The 19403-nt window shown below is 41.6% G+C and overlaps 2 protein-coding genes across 4 annotated transcripts in view; one reads left to right on the top strand and one right to left on the bottom strand.

The window, feature by feature from the left end:
* acad11 (acyl-CoA dehydrogenase family, member 11) overlaps positions 1-11703 on the bottom strand; it is a 42993-nt gene extending 31290 nt beyond the window's left edge. The window contains exons 1-3 of one of the 3 annotated variants that reach the window (XM_014180720.2): positions 11401-11703; positions 6693-6814; positions 5963-6069 (exon numbers count right to left, since the gene is read on the bottom strand). In XM_014180720.2, coding sequence (XP_014036195.1) covers positions 5963-6069; positions 6693-6814; positions 11401-11428 — 257 coding nt within the window. In that variant the 5' untranslated portion in view covers positions 11429-11703. The remainder of the gene's footprint in view (positions 1-5962; positions 6070-6692; positions 6815-11400) is intronic. The other 2 variants (XM_014180718.2, XM_014180721.2) reach the window with 2 other exon arrangements.
* A 138-nt stretch (positions 11704-11841) lies between these two features.
* Positions 11842-18268, top strand: LOC106590118 (ubiquitin-like modifier-activating enzyme 5). Its single transcript, XM_014180716.2, has 12 exons — positions 11842-12167; positions 12333-12378; positions 12555-12644; positions 12780-12889; positions 13016-13102; positions 14987-15071; positions 15173-15277; positions 15780-15907; positions 16162-16297; positions 16454-16532; positions 16630-16736; positions 16930-18268. The coding sequence occupies exons 1-12, from the start codon at positions 11989-11991 to the stop codon at positions 17011-17013; spliced, it is 1236 nt and encodes a 411-aa protein (XP_014036191.1). The 5' UTR covers positions 11842-11988; the 3' UTR covers positions 17014-18268.
* Positions 18269-19403: the final 1135 nt, after the last annotated feature.

Here is a 19403-nt window from a genome sequence, read left to right as displayed (position 1 = left end):
TCAGTGGACATATCAAATGCTATTTCTGTATGACAGGCACACTCTGTAACCTAGAGCCATGCATTAATATATGTCAATACACCGAGCGTACAAAACATTAGGAACACCCGCTCTTTCCATAACATAGACTGACCAGGTGAATCCAGGTGAAAGCTATGATCCCTTATTGATGTCACCTGTTAAATCCACTTCAAATCAGTAGGCTGCATTTCAAACTCATAAAAGACACACCTTCGTCCACTTACCCTCGCATTATGCCCTTGGTGGAATCCCTGCGGCCGTATTTGTCATCGGTCCAAATGATTAGCCAAGCAAGGGAAGATTGCAACGTAAGCCCCTCAGCCCTTGTTTTTAATGGAGTTTGTGAGTGTACAATTATGTTCACTTCAGGGCCTGAAACACCCCATAATTCAATTTGCGATGATTGTACATCCGCTAAGAAAAGTCAGGCAAAATGGAGTCAACATAGTGTAAGTAAAAACAAATGTAAATAAGTTAGAAATTGTGCTATTAATGCACAAACACGTCTCGTAAAAGTAATTATGTTTTTGTTTGGTTTTTGAAAATTGTAGAAATAAAACATTTTCCTTCTTCAGAAGTTCCAGCTAGCCTGGCTAACGTTATCATACAGTAGGCGTATATTCATAATGATATTGTTAATATAAGTAGACATGCAATTCTAATTGACTGTGGCGCATATAAAGCACCCACAAGCTACTGGTGGATGAAAACACAATCACTGGGACGAGTGACGAAGTTCCGGGCAAAAGGGCGGTCTATTTAATAAAATTAATTCCTTCCTCCTTCGCCCCTTCCCCTGCAAGTGTATACTCGGCAGACGTCATGATACGTCATCAGAAGTGTCCACTTAATTTGAGGGCTGACGCTTCGAACACACTGACACCGTTACTGAGCAAAATAGTACGCAGCATCATCTGGATATGTATGCGACAAGAGTTCAACATTCACCTTCTGCTACCATTTCTGTCAAGCCGTCTACACATACAGTTTGACGCATACGTTCGATAAATCCAATGTACGCAGCACACCGAACGCACTGCAACTGCAATGCTGCAAGGCAAACGCAGGGTTTCATTGGAAACAAATGTAATTCTGCTGTACCAAAATGCATGATGTCGGTGTGTTCGAAGCGTGAGGGGAGAGGGGAGAGGGTGTGTCTGATAAGTGTTTGGACTGCAGCCTTTGTATATGAAGGGGAGGAGACAGGTTAAAGAAGGATTTTGAAGCCTTGAGACAATTGAGACATGGATTGTGTGTGTGTGCCATTCAGAGGATGAATGGGCAAGACAAAAGGTTTAAGTGCCCATGAACTGGGGGGTACGGCAGTAGGTGCCAGGCGCACCAGTTTCAGTGTGTCAAGAACTGCAACGCTGCTGGGTTTTTCACGCTTAACAGTTTCCCGTCTGTATCAAGAATGGTCCACCACCCAAAGGACATCCAGCCAACTTGACACAACTGTGGAAAGCATTAGAGTCAACATGGGCCATCATCCCTGTGGAACGCTTTCGACACCTTGTTGAGTCCATGCCCCGATTTAATTGAGGCTGTTTGTGGGCATGTTCAAGATTTGTACAGACTCAGAGCTTCAAAATGGTATATCATACACTGCAGTTGGAGGAAACATGGGAAAGTTATGCTTCTTTGAAATTTGACAAACGTCAAAAGTAGAAAAAATGCCCTAGAAAGATTTTCAGTTTCTAGAGAGCTCTTTCTTCCGTTGCGCCCATTCATTGTCGTTCACACCCTCTTAAGCCTTTGTCATCTCTTTATGAATTTACATGGAAACGCATGAGTCATCATGGCATTGTCCTCCTGAAAGTAATTGTTCTACTTAAACTCCCACTGAGCTTTATCGATAGCACCAGCTAAATTCAGGGCAGCAATGCTTTTGAGAGCTGTACAGGGTTGGGCGATATGGCCGAAATATCACATCACAATATTTTTCTAATTATTGAAGGTATTTTATGTTTTTGAATAATAGTTCTAAATATGCTTAATAAGTAGTGCATGACTCTAGGGTGGAAACTAATGCATTCTAAGTGGTTTTAATATGGCTTTATCTCTGCTGATTGTTCTATACTGTTCAATCAAACTTCAACCAAAAATGATTCTGCATTTCCTTCACTCATTTGTTATCATTTCCACACGGTACCACAAAAACTGTTGCGTTACATTTATAATGTGCCTACTCTGGTCTTGACATATGCGCTCTAGCCAACAGCTTGCAGATACAGTGCTGGTAGGCTGTGTGGGTAGGTACAGTGCTGGTAGGCTGTGTGGGTAGGTTGGTCTACATTATTATTATGGACAAGAGCGAGAATATTTCTATTTGTCAAACGGCAATAAAGCATCGATCATCATGTCACCAGAATAAGACCCTCAATATTTATTGGAACGGAGCATCAAGCTCATCACTGTGCACTTTCACCACCCATCATAACTTATTTCATCTGTAGCCTAATAAACTGCATGGTTGGAAGGACCACGCACCATATCATCGCTTGACTTCAAGTTAATTCCATATGATGGTTATTATATCAACATTTGCTCATAAAAGGCGTTTCCACCGCCATTGCAAGCATTATTAATTTTACACATCCTACCATGTCGAGCAAACAAATGTTGTTCTTTTTACACTGGTATGACTTTACTCGCACATTGTTTTTGGGATGGAAACGTGGTTTATGAACATGTATTTTTAATGGATTCAATGGCAGTTCTTACTTTCGCCATAAGTGGCATTGTGCCGATTTCTAGGGTGCTTTTGGCACCAACACTGGGTCACAAGCCAGATTCATGACAAAAAAAAGTATGTGTGCGCACCCAAACAGTGTTGCCAACTTAGCGACTTTGTCACTATTTTTAGCGACTATTCAGACTCCTCTAGCGACACATTTTCAAAAAAGCGACTAGCGACAAATCTAGCGACTTTTTCTGGTGTTATTGGAGACTGACGTGAAAGCACGTATCGTTTTTACTCTTCTCAACAAGCAGCGGGTGCTGCCGTGGGCCCCACCCGGGCCCCACCCCCATCCCAAAGCACTCACAGGCGGCCCAGTCCTCGCGCAGCAGTCCCTCCCAGCTGCAGTCAGAGCAGGAGATATTCACCCCTCCGTGTCCAGACTGCAAATGAATCGCGATGTGGGAAGCCGCCGCTGGCTGATTCCGCCCTGGCTTACATTAAAAAATAATAATAATTTACCTGAATTAGGGCCAGACTAGTTACCATAATTTTCTCACATTGCCATTGACAGTTTTTTCTATTGTCCATTTAGATTGTTAATGTAGATTGTATATATATATATATATTATTAAAAAAAGTTATGGTGTTCATGTTTTACTGTGACTTGCTGTAGGCTCCTAAGTGGTTAAAGGTTAAGGTTAAAAACCAAACCAAATTAAGAAAAAAATTAAAAAAAATAAAAAAAATTAAAAAAAACGAAGGAACTCTTTAGGGTCACTTTGGCCGGTCCCAAGCCTAGATAAAGGAGGATGGTTGGAATTGTGACATAAAAACCCCAACAATCAACAGAAGAAAGTTCATTTGTAGTTCTAAACATATTTAGGGTGTTTTTTACTCACTTTTTGTCTCTCCCACGACGTTATTCCTCTCTCCTACAGCGTCCATCACAATTACATGCACATGGCCAATTATGCAAAGTAGGTGATGACATCATTTAGCGACTTCTAGTGACTTTAGGACAGCCAATAGCTACTTTCCTTACTGAGGAGTTGGCAACACTGCACCCAAAACTCTTGCTAGCAAATTAGCAGTTCTCAACTGTTAAGTCTCATACTGGCGGTAAAAAAGGAGGATTGCCATCATTTTTTTCGAGTTTCATCACTCAGTTATTCCATTTATATTCCATTTAACAAACCAAACATTGAAATACGGTAAAGTAAAAATCCAAACCGGTTCGTGCATCAACACCAGTATACAATAAAATACAGTTTACCACAGCCCTGGAGCTGTAGCAACACTTTTGCATTTGCCCATTTACTATATATATATTTTTTAAAACGTGCTACTAAAGATGATTTATATACTGACCAGGGAAGCCCCAATTCTGTTATAGACAGAAGCCTGTGACATGACAGACCAATCAAAAAAGGACTCATCTCTCAGCATATCTAGCCCCTTCATTATCTCAGCTAATCATAGATCCTGCCTTTCTCCCTAAATAGCTCAGTGCTTTCTCCTTGGCGAAACAAGGCTCATAATTTTACATTTTTATTCATATTTACGGATCCCATATAAGTTTGAAAATATGCAGTGGTGGAAAAAGTACCCAATTTTCATACTAATAGTAAAGATACCTTCATAGAAAATGACTCAATTAAAAGTGAAAGTCACCCAGTAAAATACTACTTGAGTAAAAGTATTTGGTTTTAAATATACTTAAAGTATCAAAAGCAAAAGTAATTGCTAAAATATACTTAAGTATCAAAAGTATGAATAATTTCAAATTCCTTGTATAAAGCAAACCAGACAGCATCATTTTCTTGTTTTTTAAATTTATGGGTAGCCAGGGGCACTCTCCAACACTCATAATTTACAAACGAAGCATTAGTGTTTAGTGAGTCCGCCAGATCAGAGGCAGTAGGGATGACCAGGGATGTTCTCTTAAAAAGTACATGAATTGGACCAAGTACTGTAGTGTCTAGTTTGAGAAACAGATGCCTTACAAGGCCTCAACTGGCAGCTTCATTAAATAGTACCCGCAAAACACCAAACTAGACACTCTAATGTACTTGTCGTCTTGCTCAGTTGTGCACCGGGGCCTCCCACTCCTCTTTCTATTCTGGTTAGAGCCAGTTTGCACTGTTCTGTGAAGGGGATAGTACACAGCGTAGACTGATGAGTTTCAGAAGAAAGTTATTGGTTTCTGGCCATTTTGAGACCGTAATCAAACCCACAAATGCTGATGCTCCAGATACTCAACTAGTCTAAAGAAGGCCAGTTTTATTGCTTTAATCAGAGAACCGTTTTCAGCTGTGCTAACATAATTGCAAAAGGGTTTTCTAATGATCAATTAGCCTTTTAAAATGATTAACTTGGATTAGCTAATACAACTTGCCATTGGAACACAAGAGTAATGGTTGCTGATAATGGGCCTCTGTAAGCCTATGTAGATATTCCATTAAAACAATCTGCCGTTTCCAGCTACAATAGTCATTTACAACATTAGCAAAGTCTACACTGTATTTCTGATCAATTTGATGTTATTTTAATGGACAAAAAAATGTGCTTTTCTTTCAAAAACAAGGACATTTCTAAGTGACCCCAAACTTTTGAACGGTATTGTACGTATCAAAAGTAAAAGTATAAATCATTTCAAATTGCTTATATTAAGCAAACCATACGGCACAAATGTTTTTGTTAATTTACTGATAGCACACTCCAACACAGACATAATTTACAAACAAAGCATTTGTGTTTAGTCAGTCCACCAGGTCAGAGGCAGTAAGGGTGACCAGGGATGTTCTCTTAATAAGTGCATGAATTGGACCATTTTCCTGTCCTGCTAAGCATTCAAAATGTAACGAGTACTTTTGGGTGTCAGGAAAAATGTATGGAGTGAAAAGTACATTATTTTCTTTAGGAATGTGTAGTGAAGTAAAAGTAGTCAAAATTATAAACTGTAAAGAAATAGTACAGATACCCGAAAAAACTACTTAAGTAGTACTTTAAAGTATTTTTACTTAAGTACTTTACACCACTACCTGCTGAGAAGGAAGCGGGTGCTGTCTCATGAACTCTGTGACCTAATGGAGCATGGGCCTGACCTTTAGCCATCTGGACAAACAGTCTGGCATCTGCAGGGACAGATCTGGAGAGGCTACACACAAACAGACTCGCAACACACACCCATACAAATTGCGCACACACACAATAATGCGATGATAGGGTGTAGTTTTAGTATCATGTGAACCAAAATACCTTTGTGCAATCTGCAGCCCAACCTGGGCCAACGGCTCCACACTCTGGCCAAACTGGGCAGCATTCGGAGCACTGGCATTGCACAGGAGGTGGCGGACATAGATGCCCTAAATCAGAGAGAGAAAGAGAAGATAGAGTCAGAATGACAGACAGAATAAAGTGAGAAAAATCACAATTGATGATCCGCTGTGATCCACTTATGATCCTCCTGAATTGATGATCCTCCTGATTTTACCATCAGCATGAAAGAGGGAAAATGCCAATGGTGTCTATTTTCAACCGGGGGTCAGAGATAGATGAAAGCCAACGCATATTGATGAAAAAAAAAGAAAAAAAAAATCAATTTAAGCCTCTCATCTTTACAGAACCCACCCCAGGAGTCTGCTTTGGTTTGCCGTGTTCAGGTACAGACGAAAGATAATGAAAGCAGACAAGAGAAAAAAGTGTGTGTGTGTGTGTGTGTCTTAATAAGATTTAATTAGATGAGAATGTGGACCTGGGAATAGTTTGAGCTCATTAGCTGCCTCTTCAGCTGAACAGCCCCAAAGAGATGACAAGCTGGGAGATAGAGAAACTGCTACAGTGTGTTTGTGTGTTCCTTCATTTACACCAGTCTATCGAACGTCAGTGAAAAGGTGCATCTTATCACACAGCTCTATGGGGAGTAATTATAGACTCCTTAATGTACTCTGCGTGCATGTTTGTGTGTGTGTGAAAGAGAGAGACTAACCTGAGCAATCCCTGCCATCTTAAAGACAGAGAGGGCCAGGTAGAAGTTGAGCTGAGGCAGAGAGGATGGGATCCCCCTGCAGCGGCAGTAGATGGAGATCAGGTCCCCAGGAGTGGGTACACCTGGCCATTGAGAGAGAAATACAGACATTGGAAACTTAAGGCGTCCGCACACATAGGTTCGGTTAGCTTCTAGCAGAACTCGGCTAGGCGAAGCGACTGTCTTTGCTCTCATACTCCCAAAAGCCCTTCGCTTGAAAAATTAGAAAATAGGCAATATTACTGTTGTTTGTCCCTCTTGAGCCACCGTAGCAACATAGGCAGAAACACTTCCTCAAAATAGTCAGAATTAATCTAAGATAAATCAAGAAATCTGTCATTCATTTTGACGAGGAGGTCTTAGTCGCGCAATTTTACATCTACAGTAGCTAAGATGTTTGATGAAGTATTTCTCAAGTGAAAAAAATGTGCATGAAAACTAGTCGTCTCTCGCTGAATGACAACAAATGTTCCAACTCCTACTACTAGTAGTACTGTTGACCAATCACAGACGAAGGGACATAGACTTCGTGGCCACCGAAGTCTTCGACTTGCCTCAAGAAAACATTTTGCATGTGTGAACTGCCAAAGACCAGAATGAACAAAAACGCCACAAAATGTAGTAACAATATATGCGCAAACTGTTCTGACTGGGAAGCATATGGTAAGCTTAGCGTGTGTGTACATTAGTGTATTTATACTTAGAATGCAGTTTTTCAATAGTAAAAGTTCAAAAATAGCTGGAGTGGGACTTTTAACTAAGGGTTTAGAGATCAGAAGCTGCCTTCAGCATTTCTAACAGTGTGTAACGGCTGTCGTAATGTTGAAGTGACCAAATCGCAGGCGGGATGTGAATACTCATCTTTTAATGATAATGAAATAAGCAAAACACGGAAACCAATAAACAAGAATGACTAAAGACATGTTAACAGGCTATACTTACAATAATAGCAGTGCTAACAAAACAACCCACAAACACACTCCTAATATATGACTCCCAATCAGGAACAACGATAACCAGCTGTCCCTGATCGGGAGCCACACAGACCAACATAGAAACAGACATCCCAGAACACACATACAGACTTCTTCTGCCACGTCCTGACCAAAATACTACACAACTACTCCCTCTGCTGGTCAGGACGTGACACAGTGTCAGATATAAGAGTTCAGAGGTTATACCCTCCACACCCTTCAGGCTGCCCATGCTGTTGAGGATGCTGAGGCTACTGGGCCAATAGTTGGGCATCAGGAAGTAGGGCAGGTCTGCCATTGGCTGGCCCATGCTGGATAGCTCCCAGTCCAACACAGCCACCACACGTGCCTGGAGAGAGAGCATACACCAACACACATCCAATTCATTCCCCCTACCAAGCCCCATATTCAATAAAAGCATGGCCCGTATTCATAAAGTGTCACAGAGCAGATGATCCACGATCAGGTCCCACCTGTCCATGTGATCTTATTCATTATGATAAAGATCAGCACTGGGACGGAGGAAGGCCCACAACACTACCTCAGTAGGATGGAATATCAGGTTGTCCACTCGAAAATCCCCATGGACGAGAGCCACTTCATTTGATTGTCATTAGTGGACATGTTGCTCATCAGCCAATTCTGGGTAATAAACGGTAAAAATACTAAGTGCTTTAATTATGAACATTGAGAATGGAAGGGATTATGTTATGTATTGGCTGTTTTTGTTCCGTTACTGCTGTATCGTTTTTCTCAGTTTGATTATGTTTTTTTCTCCCTGTTAACCGTATATGGGGCGGCAGGTTGCCTAGCGGTGTGAGCGTTGGGTCAGTAACCACTGTTCCCCTAGCGCCGAAGAACTGGATGTCGATTAAGGCAGCCCCCCCACACCTCTCTGATTCAGAAGGGTTGTTTAAACGCGGAAGACACATTTCAGTTGAAGGCATTCAGTTGTACAGCTTTCCCATATAATTAAAAATGACAATAAAAAATATTGAAAAGAGACAGGGATGGGAATTTGTGGAGGATATCCATCCTCTACCTGTCTCTTGCAGTAGCCAGGCCCTCTCTCCTACCCCTCTAGGTCCAGGGAGTGAAGACGGGCCAGAACCTCCACTGCTGCCACAAACAGGGCTGCCCTCTCCGCTGCAGGCTGAGGTACTGGGTACCCAGCAGAGAACAAGGCTTTCTGACACGATTCTCTCTGTCCACCTCAACACACCAAAGACAGAGAAGAATCCTTTCAAATAAATATGAGCAATTCATACATAACATAATGTGTAAAATTAAAAGCATTGACAGAGCATCAAAGCCAGGTGTTTAGCCTACTTTGTCTCCCTCTATTGGACATAAATTATACAGCTAAAAAACAAAAACAACTATGTCAATGAGCAGTGCCTTCCAGATGACTACCTCATGAAGCTGGTTGAGAGAATTCCAAGAGTGTGTAAAGCTGTCATGAAGGCAAAGGGTGGCTACTTTGAATAATCTCAAATACAAAATATATTTTGATTTGTTTAACACGGTTTGGGTTACTACATGATTCCATATGTGTTATTTCATAGTTTTGATGTCTTCACTACTTTTCTACAATGTTAAAAATACAAAAAATGTGTAGATGTGTCCAGACCTTTAACTGGTACTGTAAATAGTAAAGTACAGATACCCCCCAAAACTACTTAAGTAGTACTTTAAAGTATTTTTACTTTAGTACTTTACACCACTGGATATAGAGCGGGTGCAGATACAGAGTCAATATGCAGAGGTAAAGGTTAATCGAGGTAATTTACACATGTAGGTAGGGGTAAAGTGACTAGATAATAAACAGATAACAGATAATAAACAGCGAGTAGCAGTAGTGTAAAAACAAAGGGGGGGAGTGTCAATGTAAATAGCCATTTGATTAATTGTTCAGCAGTCTTATGGCTTGGGGGTGGAAGCTGTTAAGGAGCCTTTTGGACCTACACTTGTTGCTCCGGTACCGCTTGTCGTGCGGTAGCAGAAAGAATAGTCTATGACTTGGGTGACTGGAGTCCAATTTTTTGGGCCTTCCTTACCCCTGATCACACGTAAACACAGGTCACTTTCATAGCAGCCACTTTGTACTGCTTGTCACATCTATGTGCTCTCCTCCTCTCACCTCTTCCCTTGGCTTGTGGACTTCAATGCACAACACATCAGCTGTATGTGACCAGACGAAGAAAATAAAAAAATCCAAGCCAAACCGCTACACACAGCCTATTTCGTTGTCACCATATCAGCTAAAGTAATGTCATAGTCAGCATAGATAATATAACTAATGTGTTAGTAAACCCACTACAATCATGCAGTAACGTTACAGTGTACAGTCAGTAAGCAGTTACACCGGCAGGCCCCGGTGGCAATACATTTGTAATACCAAAAGCTTACCTTGACTTGGAAGAGTTCCAATGTTGTGTTGGAAAGTCATAGCCAGCTAGCTAACATAGCACCCCTCTGTGAAGCCTGTTTCAGTAGGCTAAACTAGCTAGCTGCATTTGCTAGCTAAGTAAGAGAAATTGAAAGTGAAAAAAAGAGACAAAATCTCTCTCTCTAGCTTCTCTTTCATTTAGAAAGAAATTCATTTGTTCAAAACTGTTCAACTATTGTCTTTCTCTCTCTTTTAGTCAACTACCACATTTTATACACTGCAGTGCTTGCTAACTGTACCTTACGCTTTCAGTACCCGATAATTCTCTGATTCTTTGATTGGGTGGCCAACATGTAAGTTCATGCTGAAACAGCTCTGATAGGCTGGAGGACATCCTCCGGAAGTTGTCATAATTACTATGTAAGTCTATGGAAGGGGTGTGAGAACCATGAGCCTCCTAGGTTTTGTATTGAAGTCGATGTACACAGAGGAGAACGGAAGTTAGCTGTCCTTCGCTACAGAGTGCTGTTGAGGCTACTGTAGACCTTTGCAAAATAGTGTTTTAATCAATTAACAGTATAGCTTCCGTCCCTCTCCTCGCCTTGAACCAGGGACCCTCTGCACACATCAACAACTGACACCCACGAAGCATCGTTACCCATCGCCACAAAAGCCACGGCCCTTGCAGAGCAAGGGGAACAACTACTTCAGGTCTCAGAGCGAGTGAAGTCACACTATTGAAACGCTATTATATAATCATGTCACCAAGTGTAACCGATGTGAAATGGCTAGTTGGTTAGCGGTGCGCGGTAATAGCGTTTCATATATATATATATATATATATATTGTATAGTTTAATCTAAAAAATATAACTTTTTAAATGTTTTACAATTTACTTTTTTAAATGAAATTCACTGAGGAGGATGGTCCGGTCCTCCCCTCCCTCCTCTTAGGAGCCTTCACTGGAAAAGTGGGGTTGGACTGTTGCGGCAGGTTGCCTAGTGGTTAGAGCGTTGGACTAGCAACCTGAAAAGTTGCAAGATCGAATCCCCGAGCTGACAAGGTAAAAATCTGTCGTTCAGCCCCTGAACAAGGCACTGTTCCTAGGCCGTCGTTGAAAATAAGAATGTGTTCTTAACTGACTTCCCTAGTTAAATAAAGGTAAAATACATTTTAAGAAACTGTCCAGCACTGAAATGATCAGACACGAAGGCTTGGACCGTGACTCACAAAATGTAATGACATGCTTCATTACATGTATTTTACCACATTTCTATGGAACACTTTAGCGAAAAGTTGAACTTACCTGCATTGTCTGACAGTGAGCTTGTCATTGTTGGACACTCCTTATGTCTTTCCAGCTAGATATCGCTGAAGATTGACAATGTTGAACATGTGCTGTTCACGAACAGGAGTTGTTTGGTCTTCCATAATTCAGTGTGGATGAATCATTAGAAAAAGCAAAGGTACAATTAATACAATATAGATAGTCGAATTGTTTCGTTTCAGTCGACATAGGTGAGTATCAGTGCACTACAGATCAAACCTAGCGCATGTTTGACGTTTTCTGTAAACCGTTACCGCAAGCGCGACTGAGCTCATTTCACAGATCTGTAAAAGCACATTATTTGCTGAAGGCACGCACAGAGCGATGGTAGAATTTACAGATGCCGTAGAGATCGTGCACACTAGGAACAATTTTACTCACCGCAGATTGTTTCCGCCCGGACGTAATTTACAGAAACTCAGGCTGACAGCTGATTCGAGCTGTGTAGACGTGTACTAGTAGTCATCCATCGCTTGTAATCTTTCTTTAATTGTTTAAGGCTTTGCAATCTAGGCATTTTACATTTGAACAACGGAGAAGTTAGTGTGCCTTATTCCTTGTAGAAACATGACCTCAGTCGAAGAACTGAAGCTACGAGTGAGAGAGCTGGAGAATGAGTTGATCAAGTGTAAGCAAAAGCGATGTACGGCAATGTGTGCCGAGGGACCTGCTGACAACAACCATCCTCATCACAGACCAAGGATCGACAAAATGAGTGCTGAAGTAGTGGACTCAAACCCTTACAGGTAGCTATCTATGTTAAACTGTCGAAATCTAACGGCAGCGAATGGCGTCATTTGTGATAATAAATACCTAAGACTAGCTACCTGATCTGGTTGACACCCCAGAAAAAGGGCCGGCACGTCCCATATGGTGTAAACTGCTTACCTCAACATGTTCTTACCTTACAGTCGTCTGATGGCTTTGAAGCGAATGGGCATTGTTGAAGATTATGAGGTAATATATTACATTCTATTGTTATCTGACACACACAAATGTTACCCAATTCCAGTATTTCACCAATATTGAAGAAATCCCTGATGCAGGATTCCTGGATTTCTGGAATTTTAAAACTCTATACAGATCTAATATGACAATAACATGGCATACCTTTCTATCCTACTGTTAAACAGAAAATCCGGACGTTCACTGTAGCTGTGGTGGGTGTTGGAGGAGTTGGAAGCGTCACTGCAGAAATGCTCACAAGATGTGGCATTGGTAAGGTAATACAAACTTCACATTACTACATCAACATATCTTTATATCATTTGTTTCAAACCTTATGCTTCCGATGGACAATGTCCATCAATGCAACATGCGTTGCGTCATTCTGCCTTACGCGCCTCCTCTTTGTACAGCTCATCCTGTTTGACTATGACAAAGTGGAGCTGGCCAATATGAACAGGCTTTTCTTCCAGCCTCACCAGGCTGGCCTCAGCAAAGTAGAGGCAGCGGACCACACACTCAGGTACAGTTACCTGGGGGTGGTGGGGGGTGGAGTTGTGTCCTGCTGAGTGATACCCCAGATATTTACATTGTTTTATATGATATCATGTCGCTATAAGGTGCTTTCATATTAAACAATTGTTAACAGGACTATCAACCCAGATGTGCAGTTTGAGACCCACAACTATAACATCACCACCATGGACAATTTTGCACATTTCATGGATCGCATAAGGTGAGAAGTGCTGTCCTCTCCTAAGTGCCATGCTGCTCGTGTGGTCATTTGTACAGAGTGTTTTCAGTATTCAGTTGTTCCGCTGTGCTGTTCCATACAGCATGAGTGTTTTCTCTGTTCTCTGACTCTCAAGTTCATTAGATAACATAATTGTATGACATTGGATACTGTAATGTACATGATGAGGACAACTCTGAAATAAACACAAAGTCACGTCAAATTATCTAGAAAGGGGGTTATTTTGGTTAAAGTTTCAGCGTCTAGAGAGGCACAGTACCAGTCTAAAGATGGACACACCTACTCATTTTTACTATTTTCTACATTGTAGAAAAATAGTGAAGAAATTAAAACTAAGAAATAACACATAAGGGATCATGTTGTAACGAAAATAGTGTTAGACAAATAAAACAAATATTTTGATTCTTCAAAGTAACCACCCTTTGCCTTGTCGACAGCTTTGCACACTCTTGGCATTCTCTCAACCAGCTTCATGAGGTAGTCACCTGGAATGCATTTTAATTAACAGGTGTGCCTTGTTAATTTGTGGAATTTATTTCTTAATTCGTTTGAGCCAATCAGTTCTGTTGTGACAAGGTATGGGTGGTATACAGAAGATATCCCTATTTGGTAAAAGACCAAGTCGATATTATGGCAGGAACGTCTCAAATAAGCAAAGAGAAACGACATGAAGGTCAGTCAATACGGAAAATATCAAGAACTTTGAACGTTTCTTCAAGTGCAGTCGCAAAAACCATCAAGCGCTATGATGAAACAGGCTCTCATGAGGACCGCCACAGGAAAGGAAGACCCAGAGTTACCTCAGCTGCAGAGGATAAGTTCATTAGAGTTACCAGCCTCAGAAATTGCAGCCAAAATAAATCCTTCACAGAGCTCAAGTAACAGACACATCTCAACATCAACTGTTCAGAGGAGACTGCGTGAATTGAGGCCTTCATGGTCTAATTGCTGCAAAGAAACCACTACTAAAGGACACCAATAAGAAGAGATTTGCTTCGGCCAAAATACACGAGCAAAGGACATTAGACTGGTGGAAATCTGTCCTTTGGTCAGATGAGTCCAAATTTGAGATTTTTGGTTCCAACCGCAGTCTTTGAGAGGCTATTTGACCAAGAAGGAGAGTGATGGAGTGCTACATCAGATGATTTGGCCTCCACAATCACTTGACCTCAACCCAATTGAGATGGTTTGGGATGAGTTGGACCGCAGAGTGAAGGAAAAGCAGCCAACAAGTGCTTAGCATATGTGGGAACTCCTTCAAGACTGTTGGAAAGGCATTCCAGGTGAAGCTGGTTGAGAGAATGCCAAGACTGTCCAAAGCTGTCAAGGCAAACGGTGGCTACTTTGAAGAATCTCAAATATAAAATATATTTTGATTTGTTTAACACATTTTTTGGGGCGGGGGGTTACTACATGATTCCAAATGTTATTTCATAGTTTTGATTTCTTCACTCATTCTACAATGTAGAAAATAGTAAAAATAAAGAATAACCCTTGAATGAGTAGCTGTGTACAAACTTTTGACTGATACTGTATAATAGCATCTTAATTTCAGCCAGTTTGCTACAGCAGGATAAAAATCCTGCAGCAACAAGAAATGTGAGTTATGTCTGTAGGGGTTGATATATTCTTCGTAAGGGCAAATCAAGTCTGAAATTTCAAAGTGGGAAATGTATAAACTTCAGAAGCCTTTTTTGAACCTCAAATGTTGTCCTGCAACAGGGTGATCAAATTAAGATCCTATATCTCTACCACAGGGTAGCCTACATTACAAATAATGTAAAAAAAAATATATCTATCCAAATGTTCACTACAAGGTCAGTCTGTATGCTCTCCTGTTCTTAAGTACTCTCTGTGTTGTCTCAGTCATGGGGCACTTCAAGATGGAAAGGCTGTGGACCTGGTCCTGAGCTGTGTGGACAACTTTGAGGCCCGGATGGCCATCAACACAGTCAGTACTAACATATATCCCTCATTCCCTGACTATAAAACATACATTATTGAGTTGGTGAAGATCAGATGACGTATGTTGGTCATCTTCTTGCTGCCTAGGCATGTAACGAGCTGAGTCAGATCTGGATGGAGTCGGGTGTTAGTGAGAATGCCGTGTCTGGACATATCCAGCTCATCATCCCTGGGGAGACGGCCTGCTTCGCAGTATGTCACAACACACAGTTACTTTATAGGCAATAGGCAGTGTCAGAAAATGAATTGCGGCAGATGGTGTTACGCTTGCCCAATGTTAACTTTTATGCCTTTCCATAACCCTCATCTTAATTCACTGAAGCTATTCTGAACCTTAACCCTAATTAATTTTCACCCCCCTAACACCCTTCCACCCGTATGCCTAAACTTATGTTTTTTTTTTTTGTTCTGCCAGTTTCCTAAGCAACATTGTTCTCTACCCCGTATAAATTGATGTCTGTAAACTCACCCAAAACACAAGCTTTGATTGCCATAGATGACATTAGTTGATGATATGGAGTTGAAAATGATCACCTGGGGGTGTATTCAGTGATGAAACGTTCTGAACGTCTGTCCTACGCGGTACATTTCTATCCGAACGTTCTGTGATGTTGCATCCTCTGAACATGGCCCTGTTTTTGGGCGATTTTCGTCAATGCCGTGCAATGCACTTATATCCTTCTCCATGTGACAGTGTGCTCCTCCCCTGGTGGTGGCGGCCAACATTGATGAGAAGACCCTGAAGAGGGAGGGGGTGTGCGCTGCCAGCCTACCCACCACCATGGGCGTGGTGGCAGGGATCCTGGTCCAAAACGTCCTCAAGTAAGATCTGGAAGACATTCGTTTGTAAATGAGCCCTGGGTCATATTCATTAGGCACCAAACGGAATACAACGTATTGAAACCGGGAGGGACTACCTGAACTTGTCCAAATAAGAAACACTTGGTTTTTCTGGTGTGAAGGGTTTTGCTACGATGCGCCCTAATGAGTATGACCCTGATCATAGCCCACAATTCACAAATGCCCATAACAGGGTTTCCTATGAAGATACTCTAACTGTGGGTTGTGGTCCTCAGGTACCTGTTGAAGTTTGGCACAGTCAGTCACTACCTGGGCTACAACGCTATGCAGGACTTCTTCCCCACTATGGCCATGAAGGCCAACCCCACGTGCGATGACCGCCACTGCAGGAAACAGCAGGACGACTATAAGGTGACTGACCAAGGAGGCCTTTTAAAAAAAAATATATATATATTTCTCTCTCTCTCTCGCTCTCATATATCATGATCTGGGCTGTGTGAGGGGATGTACATGACCTGGTACAGTTGTAATTCAGTTGTGTTTGTGTTTGCGCTTTATGGCCCAAAGAAAAAAGAGGCAGAGCGGCCGAAAAAGGTTGTAGAGCAGGCGGTGGAGGAGGTGGTGGTTCACGAGGAGAACGACTGGGGTGAGTTAGCTAGAGTGTTGATATTGCCTAAATGTGTTGTCCATACTAAGTGATCCTGTCTAGCTACCATTCTGACCTATGGTTTTACCTCTGTTAGGTATTGAGCTTGTGTCGGAGCAGACAGACGAGGAACTCCAGGCCGCCTCCGGCCCAGTCCCTGACCTCCCAGAGGGCATCACTGTGGCCTACACCATCCCTGACAAGGTCACTACCTGGCACACCGTATAAAAATACTATATTATTGTAGCGATTTCTTAACGAATGGCGACAACGCGGCGCTCCTTGTTGGTCTTGAACCCGGGGTCTTCAAGCCACTAGGCACACCTGCTAAACACTGCTCCAGTAAGGCATCTCAAGTAAGTTTTAGACTAATAATGCCATTTGTATTCTTTTCCAGGAGACGGGGACATCAGAAGGGGAGATGGTGGAGGAAACGGAACAGAGTCTAGAGGAGCTGATGGCTCAGATGAGGAAGATGTAACTAGGACCGGACAATCTGTCGTTGTTATCGTCACGCATCGCTTATCTCAGCAACATCACAGTGAACCTACACAGCAAATCGGCCAGTGTTGCCTAGTGTTGATTTTTTGTTGTTGTTGTGTAACATTTCTAGTATTTGAAGGAGTTAAGGCTTTACAGTAACCAGTGTGTTAATTTAACACTGAAAAGTGTGGACCCCGTATAGACACTGGAACAGTTACATTTAAGACTGATTAAACACTGGCGAATTTGCTGTGTACCGCCTTTTTAATAACGAAGCAGACATAACGCAAAGCTCAATTGCAGGAGGTATGCTGTATCTTACTGTCTCCCGATGTTCTAAAATGGAGCCAAGTTCTTTCTTACCCTCCAACCCTACTACAGTATCAATACTCCTTAATGCAAGTACTTTTGCTCTTTTGACAAAGCGAATGCAATGCATGGTTAATGACCTTAAGTGCTGCTGCTGAGAATGATCTTCATATTCCCCAAGGGTAGGAATTTACTAGTGTAAGCCCATTCAGTATGGAAGCATATAGCTGTCGGAGAGCACAAACTGGTAGTTGAAATAACCCATCCTGACCCTAAATCGTATGTAATTCTCTTAAATTAATTCTCGTTTTGTTGTAATGGACCAGGTACATACAGATGTTATCGGTCTGATGAATTATGCTTATGTGTCAACTGTTGACTGAGAGGAAAGATTGTTGTAACACTCGGAATTGAATATTGCCGAAGTTCAGCATTACAGCGTGATTTAAATTGAAAGGCAATATTCCCACGTTAGTGGAGACCGCGTTCACAGTAAATGTTGCATATGTCGGCTCAATTGGAAATGACCTTAACGTTTCTATCACGCAATCTAACGCCTCAGTGGTACAGCTTGAACGACGCCCTAAGCCTCCGATCAACTACTTCTACTGTATAGAATGCTTATTAATGAATTAAACTGGATTGTAAATGCATTTCCCGCCTTCTAAATGATAGTGAATGAGGCCTAACATTTCTCCGCATGACCAACCTGCCTTTACTGTATCTGCGCCCTGTCTAGCTCTGGTCCATACCGCGACGGAAAAACGAGTGGGCTCTGCCTTCATTGTTGCAGTGGCTCGATGGACCACTGCTACTCCATGTCATGCTCTCAGCTGTTTAAACTGATATATACCTGTAACCCGAAACAGTCTCTGCTGAAACTGTATTGACTGACTCTCTGTGCACACCTTGTTTTCAATAAAGTATTTATTAGCCAGAATACATTTGATTAGTTTATAGTATTTCATTTACAGATTCTTACACAATGACATGAGACAATGCACTTAAGAGTATATGTTTGGCACATATGACAGGGTTTTGGTACCTTACGTCACCCTTGGCTTCATGTACAGTCATAGAGACAATGAAGGCTCAACTTATTCATTAGTGCACAAAAGTAGCAAAATGTTTTATTGGACAAGTTCAGGGTAGTCCCTCAACGCTTCGGTCCGTTTCCTTCCATTTGATGTCTAGTGAATACACCTCAGTGAAATTGTGTGGTGAGAGATCCAACACGTCAGAACCTCTGCAATCGGGCAAAATTCTGAAAAACTGATGGCATGGGTTGAAAACCCATTATTTTACTTGCATAAATACTTTACGTGAGGTAAATACATTTAAAACTGCTCAGTGATATACAATTATTGATACGCACCATGGCATGAGATCAAGGTTCCATCTTGAAGCAGGCATATGTCATAGTTTACATGAATAAAATATCTATTACTGTACTGCATGAAGACTTGGCACTGATTGCATAACCGGCACAGCAAAAGTACCTGAGCTCAGTATTCTATAACAATACAGCTCCAAAATGTGTTTTTATATGAGCATGCATACGATAGTTACAGTGAGGGAAAAAAGTATTTGATCCCCTGCTGATTTTGTACGTTTGCCCACTGACAAAGTAATTATCAGTTTATAATTTTAAATGGTAGGTTTATTTGAACAGTGAGAAACAGAACAACAAAATCCAGAAAAACGCATGTCAAAAATGTTATAAAAGGATTTGCATTTTAATGAGGGAAATAAGTATTTGACCACTCCTCAAAACATGACTTAGTACTTGGTGGCAAAACCCTTGTTGGCAATCACAGAGGTCAGATGTTTCTTGTAGTTGGCCACTAAGTTTGCACACATCTCAGGAGGGATTTTGTCCCACTCCTCTTTGCAGATCTTCTCCAAGTCATTAAGGTTTCGAGGCAGATGTTTGGCAACTCGAACCTTCAGCTCCCTCCACAGATTTTCTATGGGATTAAGGTCTGGAGACTGGCTAGGCCACTCCAAGACCTTAATGTGCTTCTTCTTGAGCCACTCCTTTGTTGCCTTGGCCGTGTGTTTTGGGTCATTGTCATGCTG

Source organism: Salmo salar, chromosome ssa29 (genome assembly GCF_905237065.1).
Source record: "Salmo salar chromosome ssa29, Ssal_v3.1, whole genome shotgun sequence".
NCBI lineage: Eukaryota > Metazoa > Chordata > Actinopteri > Salmoniformes > Salmonidae > Salmo > Salmo salar.
This window is presented reverse-complemented; position numbering and strand designations above follow the sequence as displayed.